Source organism: Equus przewalskii, chromosome X (assembly GCF_037783145.1).
Source record: "Equus przewalskii isolate Varuska chromosome X, EquPr2, whole genome shotgun sequence".
Lineage (NCBI taxonomy): Eukaryota > Metazoa > Chordata > Mammalia > Perissodactyla > Equidae > Equus > Equus przewalskii.
The window spans coordinates 81,899,110-81,922,962 of record NC_091863.1 but is presented as its reverse complement, the minus strand read 5'-3'; the positions used below and the strand labels follow the sequence as shown (position 1 = coordinate 81,922,962).

Below are 23,853 nucleotides of genomic sequence, written 5' to 3'. Positions count from 1 at the left end.
AGTGAAAGTAACCTTGAAGAAAGGAGAGAATCTATCAGAAAGAGCAAAAGTTACGCTAAATGATGAAACAAAGGCGGCATTCTCATTTCCTTCAAGAATAGGATCGGGTGGTTCTCAAGTACCACCATTACTCACCACAGTTCTGGAGGTTCTGGCTAATGTAACGCATGCAGAAAAGGAAAGGAAAAAAAGGTAGAAATATTGGAAAGGAAGAAATGAAAAAATCTTCATTTGCAGATGATTATGTATACATACCTGGAAAAACCAAAGGTATCACCTGAAAACTACTGGAATTCATAAGACAGATCACAAAAATTGGCATATATGAAATAAATATATAATAGCAGAACATTTTCCTAAAGCAGAAAATTACCTACCAGAAACTGTAGATGGACAAAGGAATAGCATTTCAGCAACAAAGACTACTAAATACCTAGGAAAAACCTAACAAGTAATAGAAATTACTTAGCTAAAGAAACTTATGGAAATTTGATTAACAAACATAAAAATAAATCTCAGCAAAATGGAGACATACCATACTCCTGGAGCAGAAGTCTCAGTTTTAAGATGTTAACGCTCCTCAAATTAATCTGCAGATTTATTGCAATTACAATTCTAATTCCAAATGCTTACTATTTGTTTATTGTTGCTCAATTTGGATCTTGATAAATAAGCACAAATACACTTACTAATATGTGAATAAAAAGAAAACTGGAGATTGTTAGCAATGGTTGGGAATGGAAAAAATATCACAGAGCTCTTTCCCTGTATACTTTATATATTTCTTTATTGTTTTGAATAATTTTTACCCACTAATATATATTACTTTTATTACCAGGAAAAAAAAACCCCAAGAGATTCTTAATCTGGACTGTTACAGATAACACAGAGTCCCTAAGCCATTGTATTGGTTATTAATATCTAGGAGAGGGAACGCAGACCCCTTGAAAAACTAGGGAGGTCAATAACCTCTATTCTCGAAAAACATGCACTTAGCCACACATACATTCACAAACAAAACATTGTGTACAATTTCAAGTAGACCACAGAGGTGGCCAGTTAAGCACGCCTACTCCAGGTTAATCATTATGGTCAGTGGGGAGAGTCCAGTGGGTCAGAGCATACATTTGAGCGGGCACCGAGGCGGGCGTGGGCTGCAGGTAGTGGCCCTGCAGCAAGGCTAGGTTCTCTCTGAGTGCCCTGGGTAAGGAAGCCAGAGCTGAGAGGCTCAGCAGGCCGCACCTCTCAGGCCAGGTGGTAGTAGCAGCAGTGTTAGGAGCAACCTTAACTCGGGCACCATGAATGAGGGCAGAGCGGGCTGACCTGGGTGCTTCCCCCAGCAATCACTTCTCCAGGCTTCCTGGAAACCCGCAGCTGCAGGGTTATGTGGGAGCAGCAATCCCTCTGTGCACCCCTGAGTTCCCTCTGTGGGAATGTGGGGGAGGGAGGGCGGAAAGAAGCCAAAGGCATTTACCCAGGTTGGTCACCTGAGTAAAGGCGACATTTCCCACCCTGGTCACCTGTCCATGTCTACTTTTGGAGTGAGCAACAGAGTCAGGTGCCTGACTGCAGGCGATGAGAGGTTCTGGGATACGGGAGAGGGAGGGGGGTAGAGGGACAGCACCTTCCTCCCTCCCCTCTTGACACAGGGCGGGGAGCATTGGACCATCTCCGCATCCCTCCTGTCGGTCATTTCCTTGGCCTGACAGCTCTTCCTTTTGCCCAGAGCTGAATCAAGAAACTGGAACCTAATCCAGGGACAGGTGTTCAAAACTGCCATGGTTACAGCCATCAAATTACAGAAGGTTCCCGCAGCAGTCAGCAATGGTTTAGCAACATTAAATAAATGTATTTCTCTAACAGAACAAGACAGGATCATTTATTTATCCAACTTAAAAGCTGTCCCAGAAGGAGAAAAAGTAGGAAATTACTTGTCCAAAATAAATAAGATCGGACAACTGAGTATCTCTCCGTGGATCAATTTACAGATCATATGGAAACATGCTTACCTTGTTGAGAAAAAATCCATTTTTGGATGTTCAAGTACCTTAGCATGTTTTGAAAACTATTCCTATATGGCCAACAGAATTCATTGTCTATGTGGTAAAAATTAACCAAAATTAATGGTGCCTTCCAATACTAGTGGGAAATCTTTCTTATAAAACATGCCTACTTTTTTGGTTGCTGTGTCCCACACTGAACTCTTGTTTTGCTGCATTTTCTCACTCTTACGATAAAGGGTGGTGATAGCTTTAAAAACAAAACAGAGGAGTGTTACAGCAGTACAGACCCCACTCCCACTCCTTGTCTCCTTTTTCACACTCTGCCCCTTACCTACTGGAGCAGGGGCCCAACTGCAAGGGAAATGGTGGGCACTAGTGCATGAGAGACTGGAGGGGCTACTTGTGGCCTCTGGGACTTCAAAGACAAAAAAAATGAGTGACAGGACCTGATGTGGTGGGGTAAGGTGGGAGCAGGGGTAAAGGAGAGGGCTCTGTTCTTGGAGGGAGTGGAAATTGGGGACCCAAGCTTACTGGCGATGCGGTCCTCACGTGACCAGGAGCTGACGTGGGCAAAGGTACTTAAAGCCCTGACCGCCGTCCTCCGTCCTCCTCTGGGTACCAACTCTATTGCGCTGCGCACTGCCGTGCGTTTAACCCAGGCGAGGAGGAGGAGGAGAAAATTCCCCCAGATCGGGCAGGTGGGTGTGAGGGTGGGCATGGCCTGGCACCTCTGAAAGGGGTAGCCCAGAGATGCGGGAGTCTGAGGCCACGGGCGCCTCCACCTCGCCCGCTCCTGGCCGGCTTTCCAGACCCCCGCGCTCAGTCGCAGCTCATTTTGGTGGGCGGCGGGGAGAAGGGGAGGGGGGAACGTAACGACTCTGATGTACTTGCGGAGAATCCGCTTACTTCCTCTCCCAGCCAGTGTTTTCTGTTTTTGTTTTTGACACTCAGGCCCCGCACCCCACATCCCGTCCTGTTTTGAGAAGAGGAGGGAAGAGAAATAAACGTGGCAGCGCACATAAGGCCAGTGGGGAGGTTGGGAAAGGGGGACCGGAGGGGCACGCAATTTGGAAACAATCTGGCTTGTTCACTCCCACCCTCACTTTGCAGATACCTTCCCCAGCCACCGCCCCCGCAGCCTCCCTTCCCCCCGGCCAACCCCTGTCCTTTGGGGGCGCTGGGAAATGGGTGTGCCAGCCACTGTAGGGGAGATGGCGGGTTTGGCGCTGTTTGGGTTTCACAGGCGGGGGGGTCCCTGAGACAATCTGGTATTAAACTGCCGTGCTAACTCCCAGGCTGCTTTCCAGACACCTCCGACCCACACAACCCTTCACCCCCGTTTTTTCCGTCCTGGGAAAGGAGTTCGGGTACGCTGCTGGAGAAATGGCGGTTAACGGGAGATTTGGGTGGGGGGTAGGAGGCGGAGCCCAGAGCGGAGAAACAGTGGAAAATCACGACCCTCAAACCGAAAGGACAGATATTGGGGCCCCTATTCTGCAGGCTAAGGCTAGCCCTAGGCGCTGGGGCTTGGGCTGAAGGGCGGGTGGTCATAAGAGAGGGACACTAGATTGTTCACGATAATCCCTCGTCCCGCGTCCCATCCAGCGTTCGCCGCACCCTCGCCCCGCCCCCTCCCCCTTCAGTGCAGGAGAAGGGGTGTGGCTGCTTGTCTGGGAGAAATGGCGGACGGGGGGGCGGGGCAAAGGGAAGGAGGGGTTGAGTGCCAGGGGAGTCTGCGCAGGAGGTGGGGATTGGGGGTGGAGGCGGGGGTGAGGAGTTGGAATTGAGAGGTGGAACCATTTGTCATTCTGGTATGTGAATGCTAAAAGGCAATTATTGGGACTTTTGTCCTCGGTCTGTTCCATCCACCAGGCTCTCAGTCTCCAACGTCTGCTGTCTATATTCCTGCCCTTCAGTCTGTCCTTAGGATGGAGCCCTAACTGAACTGAAGGAAGGAGAGAAATCCCTGAATCCTTGGAGGTCAGTGGGTGCGGAGGAACTGTCTGGGAACCCCTGGTGTGGGTGTGGCAGAAACCAGAGCAGAGTCTGACACGAGGGGCTCCTCTTCCTCATCATCTCCCTCTTTACAAGACACCTGTGCCCCTGGCCAGTCCTTTTTGGTGCAAGAAAAGGGGTGTGGTATCCGCCTTCTTAATTAATGGTTTGAAGAGGAAGAGATAGGGAAAGAGGAGCCCTGAGAGGGGCAAACTTCGCCTCCAGGGATTCAAATCAGGAAAGGAAGTGGAATCCATTTACCAAAGGCCCAAAAACCCAAAAACGCCCTGTCTGGGGTCTCTCCGCAGGTCTGTCTGCCTTTTGGGCCGTGTACGACTACAGGCCTGGTGGAAAAGAGCAAACTGCTTCTGCTGCCAGTGGGTTGGTAGGTGCATGAGCACCATCTGGAGACCTTGAAGTGGGGGTAGGGGTATCAGAGCAGAATCTGGGATCTCTACTGTCTTTCATGCTCTCCACCAGCTTTCTTGACATCCATACTGCCTCTCATCCCCCACTTAGGTGCTGGGAAGTGATATGTGTTGTCATTGAGCAGGGTGGGCTAAGGCTGAAGATGTAGAAAACATTGGATAACCCAGGTCCTGAATCAGCAAACACAGGCCTTGACTCCTGTATCTGTATACTAGCCCACCCGCCAAGCATTATGTCCTCAGACTCTCCTCTAAGTAGGCCTGAGTAGGCATGAAGAGAGCCAGAGCTCTAAGCCTCATTTCTATCCTTTAACCCAGGTCCTGCTCAGTTTGCAGCCTCGGCGGAACTTTCGAGCCTGAACTGAAGCACCTCACCCAGACGTGCACGCATCCCTCTTGGGCAAGCCAACTCCACGACCTGGGTCAGAGAATTACTACAGCTGCAACATGAGCCGCGTTCGGGATGCTGGCTGCGTAGCCGCCGGGATAGTGATTGGAGCTAGTGCCTGGTACTGTGTCTACAAATACACCAGGGGAAGAAACCAGACGAAAAAGAGACTGGCCAAGCCCAAGACCCGGGCTGTGGCCGGGACTGGAGCCAGGGCTAGAGCTGGACTAAGGGCTGGATTCACAATTGACCTTGGGCCAGGATTTGGTCCTCCAACCCCAGTCCGCACTAAGGCAAAGAACAGGGCCCAAGATGAAGCCACTGCTCTGAACGTGGCTGGAAGTGAGGCAGTCGCCCAGGCTGCATCCAGTGCTGGGGCTCAGAGTGGGGGAGGAAGTCAGGCCCAGCGGGCAGAAGGGGCCGGGGTTGGGTCTAAGACTGAATCAGTAGTCGGGGCCACAGCGGCTTCTGCAATGGCACCACCTCCCAGGGAGGCAGAAGCTCCCACAGCTGTAGAGACCCCCACAATGGCAGGGGCTCCCAAATTGGCAGAAGTCCCTGGCACAGCAGAGGCTTCCGGGGTGCCAGCAGTGCTTCCTGGGGCACCAGTGCCTACTGAGGCAGCAGAGGCTCCCGTACTGGCAGCGCCCTCTGGGGCAGCAGCACCTACTGGGGCTGCAGAGGCTCCTGGGACTTCAGGGTCCCCTAGAACAGTGGCAGCGGCCAAGAAAGCAACCCCTGGGGCTCATACTGGAGCTATACCTAAGGCCGGGTCAGCGACTGGAGCTGTACCCAAAGGTGGAGCAAAGGGTGGAACTAGGTCCCGGACTGGAGGCAAGGGCAAAGGCAAGAAAAACAAGGTTGAAGTAGACGAATTGGGCCTGGGCTTCCGACCTGGGGATGGGGCTGCAGCCGCTGCTGCAGCCTCTGCTAATGGGGGACAAGCTTTCCTGGCAGAGGTCCCCGATTCTGAGGAAGGGGAGTCCGGGTGGACTGACACAGAGTCTGAGTCAGACTCTGAGCCTGAGACCCAGCAGAGAGGGCGAGGGAGGAGACCCGTTGCTGTGCAGAAGCGCCCCTTTCCTTATGAAATTGATGAGATTCTGGGTGTCCGAGATCTCAGGAAAGTCCTTGCTTTGCTTCAGAAATCGGATGATCCTTTCATCCAACAGGTAGCTTTGCTCACTTTGAGCAACAATGCCAATTACTCGTGCAACCAAGACACAATTCGCAAATTGGGAGGCCTCCCAATTATTGCAAACATGATCAACAAAAGTGATCCCCACATTAAGGAAAAAGCCTTAATGGCCATGAATAACCTGAGTGAGAATTACGAAAATCAGGGCCGGCTTCAGGTATACATGAATAAAGTGATGGATGATATCATGGCCTCTAATCTGAACTCAGCAGTACAGGTAGTTGGACTAAAATTTTTAACCAACATGACTATTACTAATGACTACCAGCACCTACTTGTCAATTCCATTGCAAACTTTTTTCGTTTGTTATCTCAGGGAGGTGGAAAAATCAAGGTTGAGATTTTGAAAATACTTTCGAATTTTGCTGAAAATCCAGATATGTTAAAAAAACTGCTCAGTACCCAAGTGCCGTCATCATTTAGTTCCCTCTACAATTCTTATGTGGAATCAGAAATTCTTATTAATGCCCTTACTCTATTTGAGATCATCTACGACAATCTCAGAGCAGAAGTATTCAACTACAGAGAATTCAATAAAGGTTCCCTTTTTTACTTATGCACTACATCTGGAGTGTGTGTTAAGAAAATTCGAGCCTTAGCAGATCACCACGACCTCTTGGTGAAAGTGAAAGTTATAAAACTAGTGGACAAATTCTGATTGGCTATGTGCTCTTAAAAGACTTGAAGAAATTTCTTGGTTTTGCAGTCTGGAAGCAATGAAAATTGAAAGTTACTGCTTTTCCACTTGCTTAAATAGTAAAGGGATCCTTTCAGCTGCCAGTTTTGAATAATGCATCATCCAGAGTGATGTTATCTGTGACAGTCTCCAGCTTTAAGCTGAACCATTTTATGGATACCAAATAAATAGTCCTCTTTTACTGAAAACACATTTGTGATTTTAATCGTGCTGCTTGAATGGAAATATTTTTACTGGTTCCTCTATGTGAATTGACAGTGAACCTGTCCATCATGAGTAGCCTACACTTCTATCATTTGTTTTGACTTGAATTTATCCACCAAAGACTTCATTTGTGTATCATCAATAAAGTTGTATGTTTCAAGTGACAAAAAATTGTTCTCGTGCTTTAATTTAAAATCTAACTGGAGAGATAAGGTACATAAATACAAAAGGATTACTAACAGTAACATCTGGACATCTGTTCATTGTCAAATATATGCTGTCTGGTTAAATGAAGCAAACGTTGCTAGAAAGCTTCAAGGAAGAAGGGCACACAAGCTGGGCCCCGAAGGATGGCATGAGAAAACACAGACAGGCATTCCAGGAGGGGGACACGGCTTGAAGAAAGGCACAGAGGTGGGAAATCTGTTCCTGTGATAGGAAGGTAACCAGTTTGCCTGGAATGGAAGCTACGGGAAAAGGAATGATGAGGGATAAAGATGGAAATGCAGGGTGAAGAAAGTTTGAGGAAGATGCTGAACCCCAAGCTGAGATATTGAAATAATATACTGTCATATTCTGGGAGTTATTGGACATTTTTGACAAAAGGAAAAATAATCTTATAGCAATGTGCAAAATGGATTGGAGCTAGGATGGGGCTAGGTATGGAGACTGGAAACAAGAATATTTGTTAGGAAGTGATGATAAACCAAGCATGAGATGAAGAACAAAATGGGGTGGTGTCTATAGGAACTGTTATGGAATGATGGTAACAAAAGGCACGTAAAAAAAAAGTACCAAGATCTGCTACCTGATTTGGCTGTAGGTCCACAGAGGGAGAACCATATAATCTGGTGCAGGTCCTAACAGAGAAAGCCCTCTTTCTTGGGCAGTTCTGGCAACCAAGTAATGCCAAAGTGAGTTACCATTTCTAGTGATGAGAAAAAGCAGTGTGACAGAAAGAATGACTCTTGGTGCAAAGAGTGGGGTTTTTCTTCCCCCTATGGTTAGCGGTCTAGGTCTGCCTTCTTTTCCAAGAGAGGCAGTGGTGAGGCCTTTATGGGAACCTACCCCAACCTCTGAGTTCAATTAAGAGCAGATGCATCTTCCTTCCTCTCCCCACTGGCCCACTGAAGCAATGGAAGAAGAAAATGGGAGACATCCCAGACATTCTCCAAACCCAGCCTGCTTTCCTGACACCCCTCACGAAATCCTCATTTTTGTGAAAGTGTGTGGTAGGCTGTGGCAGGGATAGAGATAGGGACTCTTGGGAGGGAGGCACACAGAAAAGGGACACATTGATATTATATACTGGTACAATTTATCTGGAAGGCAATTTGACAATCTGCATAAGAGGTTTTAAAGATGTACCCGCCTTTCAGCCAAGCATTCCACTTGTAGGATTTTTTTTCCTCAGGAAAGAATCAAATCATTGTACACAGAGGAATATACAAGGATGCTCATTTGAGTACTGTTTCTAAAAGAGAAAAGTTAGAAGCCACTTAAATACCTACCACTATGGAATTAGCTAAACAATGGGTGGTATGTCCATGCAGTAAAATATAATCCAACGATTAAAAACTGTGATGTACTTCTATATTATTGGCATGAAAAGACATTCACCATATGTAAAAGTTGGTGGCATCAGTCAAAAAAGGCTCCTGCAGTTGCAAGTTGATGAAAATTCTTTCAGATGTTTACTAAGCCATCTCTCTGTACTTTTACACAGAATTGGAATCATATTGTACATGAGTGGTTCTCAACGTCTAATCCACAGACCACTGCAGGTCCCTGAAACTGTAAGATCAAAATTATTTTCAAAACAATACTAAGATGGTATTTGCTATTTTCATTAGGATGACATTTGCACTAATGGTACAAAAGGAGTAGTGGGTAAAATTGCTGGTGCCTTAAGATCGATCAAAGCAGTGTCCCCAAACTGTACTAGTAGTGATTGATTTCCTTACGACCACACATTCAAAATCTTTTTAAATACAGTTTCATTTTAAAATGTCCTTAATAGAGTGTTTATTTATCATAAAATTATTAATATTATTAAATCTCGATGCTTGAGTGCTTGTCTTGTCTTCTTTTTTTTAAGATTGGCCCTGAGCTAACATCTGTTGCCAATCTTCCTTTTTTTTTTTTCTCCCCAAAGCCCCCCAGTACATAGTTGTATATCCTAGTTGTAGGTCCTTCTGGTTGTGCTATGTGGGATGGCAACGCAGCATGGCCTGACGAATGGTGCCATGTCATGTCGGCGCCCAGGATCCAAACGGGTGAAACCCTGGGCTGCTGAAGTAGAGCATGCGCACTTAACCACTCGGCCATGGGGCCAGCCCCATTAAGTGCTTGTCTTTTTACTATTCTGTGTAATAAAATAAGAAGGGTGCACAGAGCACTTCTGCTGCACAGCTTAACACAGTGGTTGTCTCCAAGAAAAATACGTGCATGATTATTTGAGTTGTGCCCTAATTTAGCTGCTTTTTCGTGGAACATCGTTTTTGCTTGAAAGAATGGCTGGCAGAAAAACTGTGGCTTTTCAGACATGGTATTGGGCAGACATTTTCTTGAAAATGATTGAGATGAGCCTTCAAGGAAGGCAACTGGTGGCATTTGCCGCCAACAGTAAAATTGGAGTTTTCAAGCAAAATTAGAATTTTGGAAAACTTGCATCCACAAATATAGGCTTGACAGCTTGCAATACTTAAGGATTTTCCTAAATTGATCAGCGGTGATAATGAAGACGAAAGCCTTTTTCCTTTATCTCCTTTTAGGAGAGAAATGATGGCGGCCTCTAGGGCCTAATGTTAATCTTACTCGGTTTTACAGTGAGCATTGTAACCTATATGACATCAAAGCCGTGGCCATTTAATAAAGAAATCACTGCGGTGGTAACAAGGTGAACCTGGGTGAGGCTAGACCCAAGATTTTTTGAACCCTTAATAAGGAGAATCTGAAAAGATGTCAATCCTGGAACTATAATGTCTTTTTCTGGGTGAGTTAGAGGTGATATCTGTGCTCATATACTGAAGAGGGATGCATCAGTGTCTCTCACCTTGATCCCAGCTATTTGGGTAATCCAACCAGCTTCCTTTGCCTTGATTAGCAATGGAAACTTTCATCTCCTTCAGATGAAACTTATTCCCCTGCAGAGGTATGTAGTCTGGCCTTATGAATGAGCTAGGAATCACACAATAGGCAAATATTTCATTTCCTGAAGTCTAAGTTTTTGTGTCTTAAATCACATCACATGTGAAAGATCAATGGCATAGTCCAGGTATGGCTGACATTTAAAAGGGTAGTTCTTTGGAAAGATCTAACTTAGTAAAACAATAGTAGACACCAGGAATTTAGCACCAGCTATATAGTGTTCTATTATTCCCGAAACGTAACTGTTGAAACATTCCTTAGACATTCTGTACTATAGTTTTTACCTTTTACATTGTGTGTCCAGGGCTTGGGTGAAGTGGGACAGTTCTCACAACCATGTTTGCATTGAATAGTCCCGCCTTCCTTGCTTTAATTTATTGGTCTGGGTAAACAATTGGATCAAGAAGTGATTATGTTCTTTTTAAAAAAAAAATTGATAAACGCAAGGACTGAGAATACAAGGCTGTCATTCTAGTGGTAGAGCACAAGGATAAAGTGATACAAACTCCTGCTCTTGAAGTCCCTGGAGCTGCCCTTGTTTCCACCCTTTATCAGGCCAAGTATTCCACTTTTTCATTACTTGTAAGATATATCACAATACCTTTCCTTATATTCCATTTTTGTGCTTAAGCAAAAGGCTACAGACTAAGACCAGAAATACGGTAAAAAGCAATAGACTCTCAAGAAAACATGGAATATTTGAGCTGAGGTGGGCAAAGTGCAAAGCCGGGGTTGAAAACTAACAGCCTATGATTAACTGAGAGTGCTTTCCCTCTGACAATAGGTTCTAGGTAACAAGGTAGTTGCTCCCATAGAACAATTTGATGGAGAAGAGGAATTGGGTAGGATCAGATATTTGTTTCTAAGGACACTGAGCAACTTCCAGTGAAAACAATGAATAGACTAAATTATGGAATACCTGATTCAATGGAAAAGATAAAATAGAGCAATTGGGAACCCTACTGCAAGAATCTCTCTCCACTTAAGGCTGTCAGACCGAGACAACTCGAAAAATGAGTTTGGAAATTGGACTTCTCTATTGTTTATTGTAATATGAGTTGAATGCACCACTTTACTAGATTTCCTTAGTGAAACTTGGGACAATGGTAACCTAAATAGGTGATCTAGGAAATCCTGAGCTTTTCTTGGTCTTTAGAAAAGAGTTCCCACTGTGCCCTGCTTATAAGGAAAAGAAAGAGCAATTTGCCTCATATGCCCTCACTGAGACTCATACTTTGAAATATGAAAACACTTTAGGTATGAGGGTGATATTGCAATATCAGAACAAAAAAAAAGAGGAGACATAGATTTTGAGTGTGCTTGACTAAGAACATAAGTTTATATCAGTTCAAATTAATTGCAATTGGGGCTCTCACCTATTATTAATATATTGATTAGCTCTAGACTTAAGTTACATATAAATAGTAAAATTTCAAGAGTGGCCATTAAGATACTAGAGAGTATATAACGTCTGATGCATTAAAGGGAAAAAACGCACTAAGAAAAATATTAAGCCATAAAAAGGTGAGAAATGAGAAAAGTGGAGCCTCAAAAAAGTAAGACAAATAGGAAGCACATAGCTCACATGTATTAACAATCACAGTAAGTGAAAATGGACTAAACTTACTAATTAAAAGATACTGTCAGATTTTAAAAATCCAGCTCCATGCTAAAAGATAAGCATGTAGAAACTTTGAAAGTGAAAGGATAGAAAAATATATCATGCAAGCACTAACCAAAAGGAAGTTGGCATAGACAAATTAATATGACACAAAATAAATTTTAAGACACAAAGCGTTATTAAAGACAAAAAGTACAGGTGAATGTTAAACAGTGGTACAACCATACCATGGAATACTATTTGACAATAAAAAGGAATGAACCATTGATACACACAACAACTTGAATGGATCTCAAGAGCATTGTACTGAGTGAAAAAAAGTCAATCTCAAAAGGTCACATACTGCGCTGGTCCCGTGGCTGTGTCGTTAAGTTCACATGCTCCGCTTTACTGGCCCAGGGTTTACACGGTTCAGATCCTGGGTGTGGACCTAGTACTGCTCATCAAGCCATGCTGAGGTAGCATCCCACATAGCAGAACCAGAAGGACCTACAACTGGAATATACAACTATGTACTGGGGGCTTTTGGGGAGGAAAGAAAAAAAAAGATTGGCAGCAGATGTTAGCTCAGGTGCCAATCTTTAAAAAAAAAAAGGTCACATACTGTATGATCCTACTTATAAAATCTTGAAATGAAAAAATTATAGAAATGGAGAAAAGATTAGTGGCTGTCAGGAGTCAGGGATGGTGAAGTGGAGGGCGTGTGTGACTATAAAGAGGTAGCACACAGGAGATCTTTGCAGTGATGGAATTGTTCCACATCTTGATTGCAATGGTGTGATAAAATGGCATAGAACTATCCACGCACATTGTACCAACATCAATTTCCTGATTTTGATATCATACTATCATTAGGTAAGATGTAACCTTTGGGGTAAACTGTGAAGGATGCAGAAGACCTCTGTGTACTATCCTTGCAACTCCCTGTGAATCTACAATTATTTCAAAATGAAACTTTTTAAAAATGACGATAAAATGTTCAATTCACCACAAAAAATAATCATTCTAAATGTATGGGCATTTAATAAAGTAACCTCAAAATATATAAGGAAAAATGTTATGGAACTATAAAAGGAAATGAACAAATTGCAATCACATGAGAGAATTCAATTTACTTCTTTAAAGTATTTAAAAGACAAGGAGAACAAGAAATAGTAAAGATATAAAATAGTGAACAATGCAATCAACAAGCTGATTTAATGGACATTTACAGAATCCTGCACCCAATAATGAGAGAATACATTTTCTTCTCAAGCATACATAGGACATTTGCAATAATTGACATGGACTTGGCCATATAGCAAGTCTCAACAAATTTCTAAGAACAAGTATCATAAAGATCATCTTATCTGACCAAAATGCAATTAAGATAGAATTTAATAATAACAATATAACATTTAAAAAAATGTGTTTGGAAATTTTAAAACATGCTTCCAAATAATTCATACCTCAAAAAGGAAGCATAATGGAAATTCTAAAATACCAGTAACTGGATAATAATGAAAATACTAAAGATTAAGATTTGTGGGATTCAGTAAAAACAGTATTTCAAGGGAAATTTATGGGCTTAAATTTTTTGTTATATGATATGTACAGAATAGGTAAATCTATAGAGACAGAAAGTAGAATCACGGTTGACAGGTGCTGGAGGGGCAGTGGAGGAGAGATGGAGAATGACAGCTAATGGTTTCAGGGTTTCTTTTTGGGGTGATAAAAATTGATTGTGGTGATGGCTGCACAACGTTGTGAATATACTAAAAAACATTGAATGGTACACTTTAAATTGGTGCATTGTTTAGTATGTGAATTGTCTCTCAATAAAGCTGTTTTTTTAATCTTATGTTAGACTAGAAAAAAGGCTAAACACTAATAAGCTAAGCATCCAAATTAAGAAGTTATAAAAAGGCCAACATAATAAGCCTAAAAACAAGAATGAAAGAGAGAAGAGCAGAAATAGATGAACTAGAAAGCAAAAACACATTAGACAGTATCAACAAAGCCAAAAGTTGGTCCTTCAAATGGTATGATTAAAAAGGCAAACCTTTAATGAGACTGATTAAGAAAAAAAAAGGTGAAAATAAACAATATTAGCAATGAACACAAGGACATAATAAATAAATAAGCAGAGATTTTAAAAGATAACAGAATACTATGATTAACTTTATGACAATGAATTTGAAAGCATGGATGAATTCCTTGAGAAACAGAACTTACCAAAACCGACTCAACAAGAAACAGAAAACCCAAAGTGTCCTATAACCATCGAGGAATTTAAATCAGTAGTTTAAAAGTCCATCTGCTCCAAAAAACAGGCCCAGATGGAATAGATGATTCCAATCTTATACAGATTCTTCTAGAGAAGAGAAAGAAGTAATACTATCCAATGCACTTTATGCAACTAGTAGCAACCTTTATATCAAAACCAGACAAAGTCAGTATGAAAAAGGAAAATCATAGATAGGTCTCACTTATAAACATAGATGTGAAAATTTTAAACAAAATACTAGCAAGTAGAATCCAACAATGTATAAAAAAATTCATGATCAATGTTGGAATGCAAAATTGGCTTAACATAAAAAAAAATCTATCAAAGCTTGAGTGACACATTCTAACATTTATACTGAAGTATCAAAATTCAAAAAGAGCTACATCAATTTTGAAAAATAAGAATAAAGAGGGGAGACTTATTCTACCAGATAGTAAGATATACTACATAACCATGTATTAGTCAGGATAACAATTGGCTATGCTACTGTAACAAATGAACTCCCAAATCCCAGTGAAATAAACAAAAGTTTATTTCTTTTTTTACATAAAATTTAATTAGTGTTGGGCAGCTCTCCAGTCTTCGACACAGTTACTCAATAATCCAGGCTTCTTCCATCTTGTGGCTCCTCCATCTCAACACGTGGCCTTTTATACAGGATTTTAAACTACTTTGGCCCAGAAGTCATTCACATTACTTTTGCTTATACTACCTTGTCCAGATCTAGTCATATGGCCTCAATATAAATGCAAGGCAGACTGGGAAAGTAGGGAAGTACAAAGATCACTTGGTGAGTACTAGCTGCCCTTGCCATATCACAGTAATAAAAGTATGTGGAAGAGATAAACAGATAAGTGGAAAGGCTTAGAAACAGACTTAAGTAAATATAGAATCTTAATACACTATAAAATTGACATCACAAATCAATGAAGAAAGGATGGACTGCTTAGTATATGGTATTGGGAAGACTGGCTCACTATTTGAAGAAAAATAAAACTGGACCCTTTTCTAGCACCAAATATAAATCTGGACTCCAGAGGATGAAAGACCTAAATAAGAAAGCTAAACTTATGAAGTTAATAGAAGAAAATATAAGAGAATATCGGGGCCAGCCCCGTGGCACAGCAGTTAAGTTCACATGTTTTGCTTTGGTGGCCCAGGGTTTGCCAGTTTGGATCCTGGGTTTGGAGCTATGCACCACTTGTCAAGCCATGCTGTGGCAGGCATCCTACATATAAAGTAGAGGAAGACTGGCACGGATCTTAGCTCAGGGCCAATCTTCCTCAGCAAAAAGAGGAAGATTGCCGGCAGATGTTAGCTCAGGGCTAATCTTCCTCAAAAAAAAAAATATATATATATATATATATATAGGGGAATATCTTTGTGGCCCAGAATTAGATAATAATTTCTTAAACAAAACCTCAGAAGTACATATCATAAGGCAAAAAAGATTAATAGATTTGACTACATAAAAACTAAGAATCTCTATTCAATAAAGGACATCATGGACAAAGTTAATAGATGACAGATAGAAAAAAACATATTTGCAATATCTTAAACTAACAAAAGAGTAATGTCTAGCATACACAGAGACCTCCTGAAAATCCGAAAGGAAATGATAGGAATATACCACCCTAAGTAGGCAAAATATATTAAAAGTATACTCAAAGAAGAGGAAAACCAAAATGCTTAGAAAAACATGAAGAGATGTTCAAACTCATTATTAATCAGATAATTGCTAATTAAAATACAATTATAAATACATTTACACCTATTTGGCTTGCAATTAGAAAGCTGAGACATGCCAATTGTTAGTGAGAGTATGGGGATACAGGAACACACAGCTGATTAGATTTTAGATGGGAGCTACTATTTCAAAAAGCAATCTGACAATACTTAATCAAATTAATTATACATATGCCCTATCGCCCAATAATTCCATTTATTTTATATATATTCCAGGACACTACCCACACAGGTCCATAAGGGAACATGTATGAGGACATTCACCACAGTGTTTGAGATAGATAGTAAGGAGTTGGAAGCAGTCTAGATTCCATTTCCAGGAAAATGAAGAAGTAAATTAGAGCGGATGAACACTGTGGTACTTCATGCAATGGTTTGAAACTACAGACCAGAGGCATGTAACATTTTTTTTTAAATACTACTGAGGGGGAAAAGACAGAATGAGAACCACAGCACCATACCACTATGTAAATTAAAAATTAATGCACACAAATTAATACAAGTTTTAAAAGAACTCAGAAAAACAAAAATATACCCATCAAATATAGATTTCCCTCACTATCCGAAAGTAGAGAGTTCCTATGAAATCTTTCGTAAGTTGAAATGCCATAAGACGAAGAAGCAATTACCATTATTTTTATACGGGAAAATTTTTGAGCATTCTCAGACTCAAAAAATAACCTATCAAATTATAGCAAATAACACATAAAACATAAAATAACACTAACATATAGTCAAAGCAGGAATTATATGATAAATACACAGGCTATATAAAGTAGTAATAATGTGTGCATAGTATAGTTTCACTTACCACTATCGGGAAGACAACAAGCATGCCAGAAGACTGAGAGGTGGTGATGATGATGGCGTGTTAGGCTGAGTCGTCCGAGGTTGGAGTGGTGGGAGGTACAGGAGACCGGGGTGCAGAGAGAGAGGAAGAGGGTCAGCTAGCAACATCCCATTCGTAGGAATCCATCAGGGCAGGCACGTCACTCACATCTACACCTTCTTCTATGTTTGCCTGCCTCGAGGTCGAAGGTCGAGGTTCCTTGTCTGCTGTGTCTGTTGTGGCTGATGTAGCTGATGTAGAAGGCGTGAAATACGACAGTGTGCTTGATTGCTTAGCCTCTATAACCACTGGTTGCAAAACAAACGCTATTTTCACAAAGCAAAAATCTTCAGATTTCTTTTGGTTAGCGAAAACAGAAAAAAGGCAATGAAATTATTTTCACTGAAAAATTAAGGAATCAATTTGAGGAAAAATCTATCATAAAAAATATTTCCAACTTAAGGAGGCCTTATTTCATGCAAGTGCCTTAGTCCAATTAAGTTTTACAATTATTTTGTTTTTCTACATAAGAAGTGTTTATAAACATACCAAGGTGTTTGATAAGTTTTTAGATGGAATCCTTCGAAACAATGAGATTCAACTCTGGGCAAAGGGAAGAGTTGTGAGGCCAAGCCAACTGAGAGTGTGAGAGATGCGGAGGTGATCTGATCCTCCCTGTCCTGTCAAGAGAGGGGCAAGTTGCTGTCTCCCGACCCCTTCCTGTGTTCCAGAGCTTCTCATTATTTGCATTCAGGCATGTGACTCTCTTGCTCACTCCAAAAATATACACGGACAGGTGACCAAGGCGGTGACCTGAGTAAATGCCTTTGGCCCCTTCCATCTGTCTTCCAAATTCCCATAGAGATAACTCAGCCCCAGCATAGATGGGAGCACCATTCCTACCAATGGAAACCGAATGGAAACCCTCCTAGACCCCTGCAGCTGAGAGCCTCTATGAAGCCTGGAAAAGTGATTGCTGGGAGGAAAGGCCCTTCAGACACACCTGTTCTCTGTCCTTATTCATGGTGCCTGAGTAGAAGCTTCCCTGGCCCCTGTCTGCTGCCTCCCACCTAGCCTGAGGAGTGCAGTCTAGTGGGCCTCTCAAGCCCAAACTCCAGGGAACCCAAAAGGAGCTTAGGCTCGCTGCAGGGTTGCTGCCTGTCCATTACCCTCCTCCCTAGCGGCCCCTCAGCCAGGCTTAAACCAGTGTCCAAAGAACTCTCACCCATTCACCATACCAATTAACATAGACCAGGTGCTCTCTGGCCGAGTCTATAAATACCTGGAAAGGATATGTAAGGTTGTGTGCTGGGAGTGAAGGGAGGGTATATGTGGATTTTTCAGGAGAGAGAAGCTATAGTTACCAACACAGGAATCACTGGCCCAGAAGGTCTATGTTTATATTTTGTTTTAAATAGGATGTTTTCTATTTTCTTTTAATAATGAAATTAATAGTCATTGTAAAAATATTCAAACAATGCAGAAATGTATTCATTTATTCATTTAATGTCTTTATTGAGCACCTATGCAAAGTACTAAGAATACAATGGTGAGAAAAACAGGCTATGTCTTTGCACTTGTGAAGCTCACAGACTAGTAGGGGATATACATAAATCAAATAATCATACAAGTGTATGTAAAACTATAATTCCATATAAGTACAAAGAAGGAATGGAAGACAGGTGTACAAGAATATATAGCAGAAGATCAAGACACACTCTAAAGGGGTAGATAAGGGACAGGGAAAATTTCCCTAAGAAAGTGAAATTTGAGCCTTAATAAGGATAAGTATTGTTAACTAGGCAAATAAGACAATATAGATGTCTTGTAATCTCACTGCTACAGAATGCCATGGCTAATACATTGTGGCATATCCTTCCAGCTGTTTTACTATCCATGTACAAATATGTATGTGCATATATATGTATGTATTTATGTGTAACTGCAATAAATCTCAATCCACAAACTCAAGTGTGTAAGACATCCAACTTTTATTTTCTATAGCAATACTTACAATTTCCATTTTGTCTTCTCATTCCATGAGGGTGACTGAAACAGTATCAGTTCAAGATCTACTGTTTTCTCCACGAGTGCGTCTAAGTTCAAGGATGTTTATGCCATGCCTTAGAGCTGTTGTAAGGAAGGAATCCATGTGGTTCTAGTATCATTGTTCTACATGATTCACCACTTTCATTCCTTCCTTGTGGCCCCTTCAGACATGGTGATCTCTATTTGCTTCTGTGTCATCCTAATCAATCCTGTCATCCTGTCAACACGATCAAGACTTTCTCTGCTACTTCCCAGCCACTGCTATGCTGGGATACAGAAGGCTTGGTATGACCCTATCCTACCTGGCTGAAAGTAATGTTAGCACCCATCCCCAAAGATGTCTCTTAAGAGGCATGACACAAGTCACCCGCACAATCCAATCCAACAAACCTATCTGAGGAACTTTCAGTCAATACAGACTGAACTGATGAGGAAAGTTTCTCCCTTCCCACTTGAAACTCACAGAAATGATAGAATATGCACCCCCTCTAAAATAGTAATATAGTCAAACTCATAATCATAAAATGGAAATCCCCAAGAAACAACTAAGGGACTAAAAACACTGAGCAGGAGGTAAAGAGAAACAGATGGATATTGGTTTTAAGGGCTGGAGACGAGGATTTTAATCCCATATGGCAAGAGAAGGCAATGCCTCTAGGCAGTGGAAGATGCGAAGCTACTACTGAGCTCCTGTCCAAATCCAGACTCCACAGAAGCACAACCAGCACATAAAATGATGACTAGAAAACCTTTTCTCACAGCAAAGATATATAACAAGAAAGCTTGTCTTTTATGTGAAGTTATGGGTGGATAAAGAGGCCCCTGGGAGCAATCAGGACTCAGGCCAGTTCCACCCATAGGTGTGGGGTTGAATTCACAGTTCCTACATGTTAGAGAACCCAATGGACATAAGCTAATGTAAAAATTAATCTGGAGCTGGCAAAACGTGTATGGCCCTAGCAGAGGTAAACCCAAAAGCAAGGAGATAATTAAGACATTCAAAGATAGCTCTCAGAAAATCACCCAGAATGCAGCACAAAAGGTGAAGTGGTGCAAAATACGAATGAGAAACTAGAAGACATGGTAGAAAGAATGCCTGGGAGAGTTCCATAGAGGCCAACGAGAAGGAGGAAAAAGCAATATTTGAAGAGATTGTGGCACAGCATTTTCAACAACTGAAGCAAGACATAAATCCTCATATTGAACATACTGAGTCTTGAACAGGCTGAATACAAATGAAACCATAACTAGACACATCTTAGTGTAAGCATCAACTATACCTAGCATATTTTCATGTGTTTAGGCTTTGGGAAAACACAAAGCCCTTCCATAAACCTTTCCTGAAGAAGGGAATAGGAAAAATGGGAAAGTAAGAAATACTGTGAGAGAGAAAAACAAAAACATAAGATTATATCTAAAACAATATTCTATCATATATGCACACATGTAAATACGTATATATTTATAATCTCCAGTGGAATATTAAATCCCTATTTTAAGAATACATAAGATACCATCTTCAAGGAAAGGAGGAAAGGGCACTCTCTTTCCAGGATTCCAGTGAGAGAGTACATGGAAATGTTCAATAGTTTTTTGTGTCTGTCACCCTTCCTTAGTAAATCATTGTATATTTTCTTCTTTCCAACTATTCAGAGGTTTGCCTTGCAGACATAAGCAGGATGAGCCCATTGGGAAATGGTGTCAGCTGTTGATCAAGCCACAGTCTCTACACAGCTTATTTGCTTGTACTCTGTTTTTCTCCTAGACACTAAACTCTGAGTACAGCTCTTTTAAGCTACAACTAAAGTAACCAACATACCATACAATAGAATAATGGTGGCTGGAACACTGTGCTAATGTGATACATTACAAACCCGGAAGGGGTGGGGGAGACAGACTGAGAGAACAGATGAAATATGGGTAACAGTCTAAAGGTACTTTCCAGAAAATCTTTAATCTACGACTTAGGTAGGCATCACCAGGTAGGTCTAAGAAACAGCGTTTTAAGAAAATGTGGGTATAGTGAGGAATAAACACAGAATGATAAAATTGATTTCAATAAAATTTCAATCAAATCCCGGTCCTGCCTCCAAGAGACATCTCCCAGAAGACCTTCCTTGGAGTTTTCCCTTCTCCAAATTTCACCAGTCTCTTCTATTACTTCCATAAGTGACTATTCATATCCATTGCCTGTGCACTTCAAAATTCATATTATCTCCCACTGAAATAGAACTACTGAAGGAGTCAGATACAATCTTTAGTAAAATAAGCAATAACAGCATTAAAAGGAATGTAGTTAAAGCAAGAAAAATAATTTCTGGGATTGAAAAACATGATTTTCATATTTAAAAACTCAATCAGAATAAATGAAAGAAGGAATACACTCTAAAAAGGAGAGAAATTTATAGGCACATCCTCTTATCTTAACAAAACAAAATTAGAAATAAATAATAAAAGATCACCACAAAATGATAGTATAGCACTATTCCATGAAATAACCCCTGGGTCAAAGAGAAAATTAAAAACAAAATTGCAAGCTATAAGGAAAGCAAAGAAAAAGAGAATGCATCCTATCAAAGCCTATGGGGCAATGTCTAAAGCTGTACTCAGAGAAAAATAAATAGTCTTAATGGCCATTATTATTCAAGAAGACCATAAATAAAGGAAATAAGCACTCTTCTTGAAGAATTAGAAAAGTACAACCGAACAAATCCAAAGATAGAAGAAATTAGTAAAAGTTAAAGTTAAAAATAATGACCAAAAAAAGACAATTGTAGAAGTGATAAATAAAAAGCTGGTTCTTTGAAAAGACCAATAATACAAATACATTCTTCATGACTACAACTAAGTAAAAACAGAGGGAAAGAAAAAGTATACAAATTATGACTAATAAAGGGCTTAACTACATAAATAGATGTGATTAAAAGAATTATAATTTTACATACAAATCTATGATATGAAATTTAAAAACCTAAAAGTAATGGATGATTTCCTAGTAGAATAGAAGTTACCAACATTAACCCAGGAAATAGAAAGTCTGAGTAGACAAATTACTAAAGATTGGAAATGTGATTATAGATCTACCACTAAAAAGAAAGGAACCAGATCAAATGGTTTTGCAGTTCAGTTATATCTAACCTTTCAAGAAGAGAAAATATCAATGTTACTTGGATTCTACCAGAAAAAGGGAAAAAACCTGAAAGTTCACTAATGAATTTTATAAAGCTAGCAAACAAACCTAAGACTAAAACCTGTTAAAGATAATACATAAAAGATAACTATAAAAAATATTAATAGTAAATACAAAAATAAAAATAAAATATTAACAAATTATAAAACATATAAACAAATAGAACTCAGAAGTTTAGCAAGAAAAAGCCATACTATGACCTAGTAGGGATTGATCCACAAGGCAAAAATGGCCAAAATCTGAAAATTCTATCAATATAATTCATTTCACAAAAAATTAAAAGGAAAAAAGTACATTTCAGTCAGTAGATATTGAAAAGCCATTAGGAAAACAAATCAGTAGCTACTCCTATTGAATACCAAGAGGAATAGAAGGGAATAACTTAAACATTGAAAGGGCTTTTTACCAATAATCAACAGCAATCCTCATTCTAATCATGAAATGATAAAGTCATTTCCACTAAAACCAGGAACGAGTCAAGGTTATCCACAATCTCCATTTTTATTCAACAGTATTTTTGGAGATTAAAGCTATTACAATAAGATAAGAAAATAAATAATTAGCGTAAAATTGGGAAAAGTTAAAACTAATTTCTATTTACAATTGATATGATTGTATTCATCTAAAACACAAAAGATTATTTAAAAATCACAAAGTCAATAAGCAAATTAGAAGAGGTGGTGAGACATAAGATAAATACAAAAAATTAATAGCTTTTCTCTATTCTAGCAAGTTTTTAGGGAGCACTATACTGTAGAGACCATGTGCTAACATCATTTTCTAATTTTTTTTCTTAAAAATACATATATTACTGGTGAAAGGAGTATCATCTATCAAACTCATCCACAGAATGTTTTCATCAATTGCAACTTCAACCAATTGTCTCAGTGTCAATATCCCACTGATATTTATTTCATTATATTATTTTCTCTATTTGTACCAAAATGTGTGTTTAAATCTGTATCTCTTCCAGTTTTTTGATAAGAATATTATTTTATCTTGTAAGTGTCCCCCAATGAATGAAATGTCTTAATTCATAGTGCTCAAGCCCTCTAGATATGACAGTTCATCGCGTGTTTCAAAAAGATCAGTTTCTTATCTTTGGTTCCAAGGCACACATGACAATATATAATAACTCTCCTGCTTGGAAGACTGAATTAGCTAGCAGATTTTCAAACACTCAAATACACTGATTATCTCATTCATTGTCCTATGTCCCAGGACAGCATTAAAATTTCTTTGAGTGAAGTGTTGTCACATTCATGTAAGTCACCTGCTAGACTAACTTTTACAAATTGTGGCATTTTCATAGCCCAAAGTGCACTGTATTTATCCTTTTGGTGTTTTAAATGTCTTCATAATAGACCCATACCACAATGAATTACTAGTACCACAACCCAAAATTATTAATTTCATCTTTTATAAAACAGGTTCTGTGGCATAGGACTTCACCAACAGTCCTCAGTGCATCATATCTCAAAGATACCAAAACAGCAATAATGTTCCCATTTATAGAGAAAAATAACAATGGTAAATAACCTATGACTAATAATGCATGAAAAGTGCTGCCAAAAAGTGGAGGAAAAGACGGCATATTCAATGTCTGGGGCTGGGAGAAAGAAGTAAAATTACATCTCTACTTCATAAAACACACAAAAGCACATACCAGAAGAATTAAACACACACCTACACACACACACACACACACATACACACACAGAGTTATTTTTAAAAGCTTGAAGAAAATATAAAAAGTTATTTTAAAATTTTGGGTTGGGAAAAGCCTACCTCATTATGACTTAAAACCTAGAAGCCATAAAGGGAAAGGCTGAGTGATATGACTGCCTTAAAATGTCGATCATCTACAGAGAAAGACACGACGAACAAAGTTAAATGAGGTAAGAGATACATGGAAAGATGCATATGATGTATTTTAAGTGAAATAAAAGTTTCAAAATACAACAATATATGAACTGAGTTCTTTTTCTGATAAAAATGTGACTATGTATATCGTTTATGTTTGTATGTGCATAAACTACAATAGACTGGTAACAGTAGCTAACTGTACAGATGGGTGAGAAGAGGACAG

General features: G+C 40.2%; 1 protein-coding gene across 8 annotated transcripts; it reads left to right on the top strand.

Annotated features, from left to right (window-relative positions):
• Positions 1–2,559: 2,559 nt before the first annotated feature.
• ARMCX2 (armadillo repeat containing X-linked 2) lies at positions 2,560–7,084 on the top strand. 8 transcript variants are annotated; one of them, XM_070605022.1, is made up of 6 exons: positions 2,596–2,701; positions 2,955–3,026; positions 3,299–3,370; positions 3,876–3,983; positions 4,307–4,379; positions 4,745–7,084. In XM_070605022.1, exon 6 carries the CDS (start codon positions 4,874–4,876, stop codon positions 6,668–6,670), a length of 1,797 nt encoding a protein of 598 aa, XP_070461123.1. In that variant the 5' UTR covers positions 2,596–2,701; positions 2,955–3,026; positions 3,299–3,370; positions 3,876–3,983; positions 4,307–4,379; positions 4,745–4,873; the 3' UTR covers positions 6,671–7,084. The 8 variants fall into 8 exon arrangements, with proteins under 8 accessions (XP_070461119.1, XP_070461121.1, XP_070461123.1 ...); XM_070605019.1 differs by having other exon boundaries at positions 4,307–4,383; XM_070605018.1 differs by lacking the exon at positions 3,299–3,370 and having other exon boundaries at positions 2,560–2,701; positions 4,307–4,383.
• The last annotated feature ends 16,769 nt before the right edge of the window (positions 7,085–23,853 follow it).

Coding starts and splice junctions, on each gene's coding strand:
- ARMCX2 (XM_070605018.1), top strand. CDS start 4,874: ATGAGCCGCGTTCGGGATGCTGGCTGCGTAGCCGCCGGGATAGTGATT.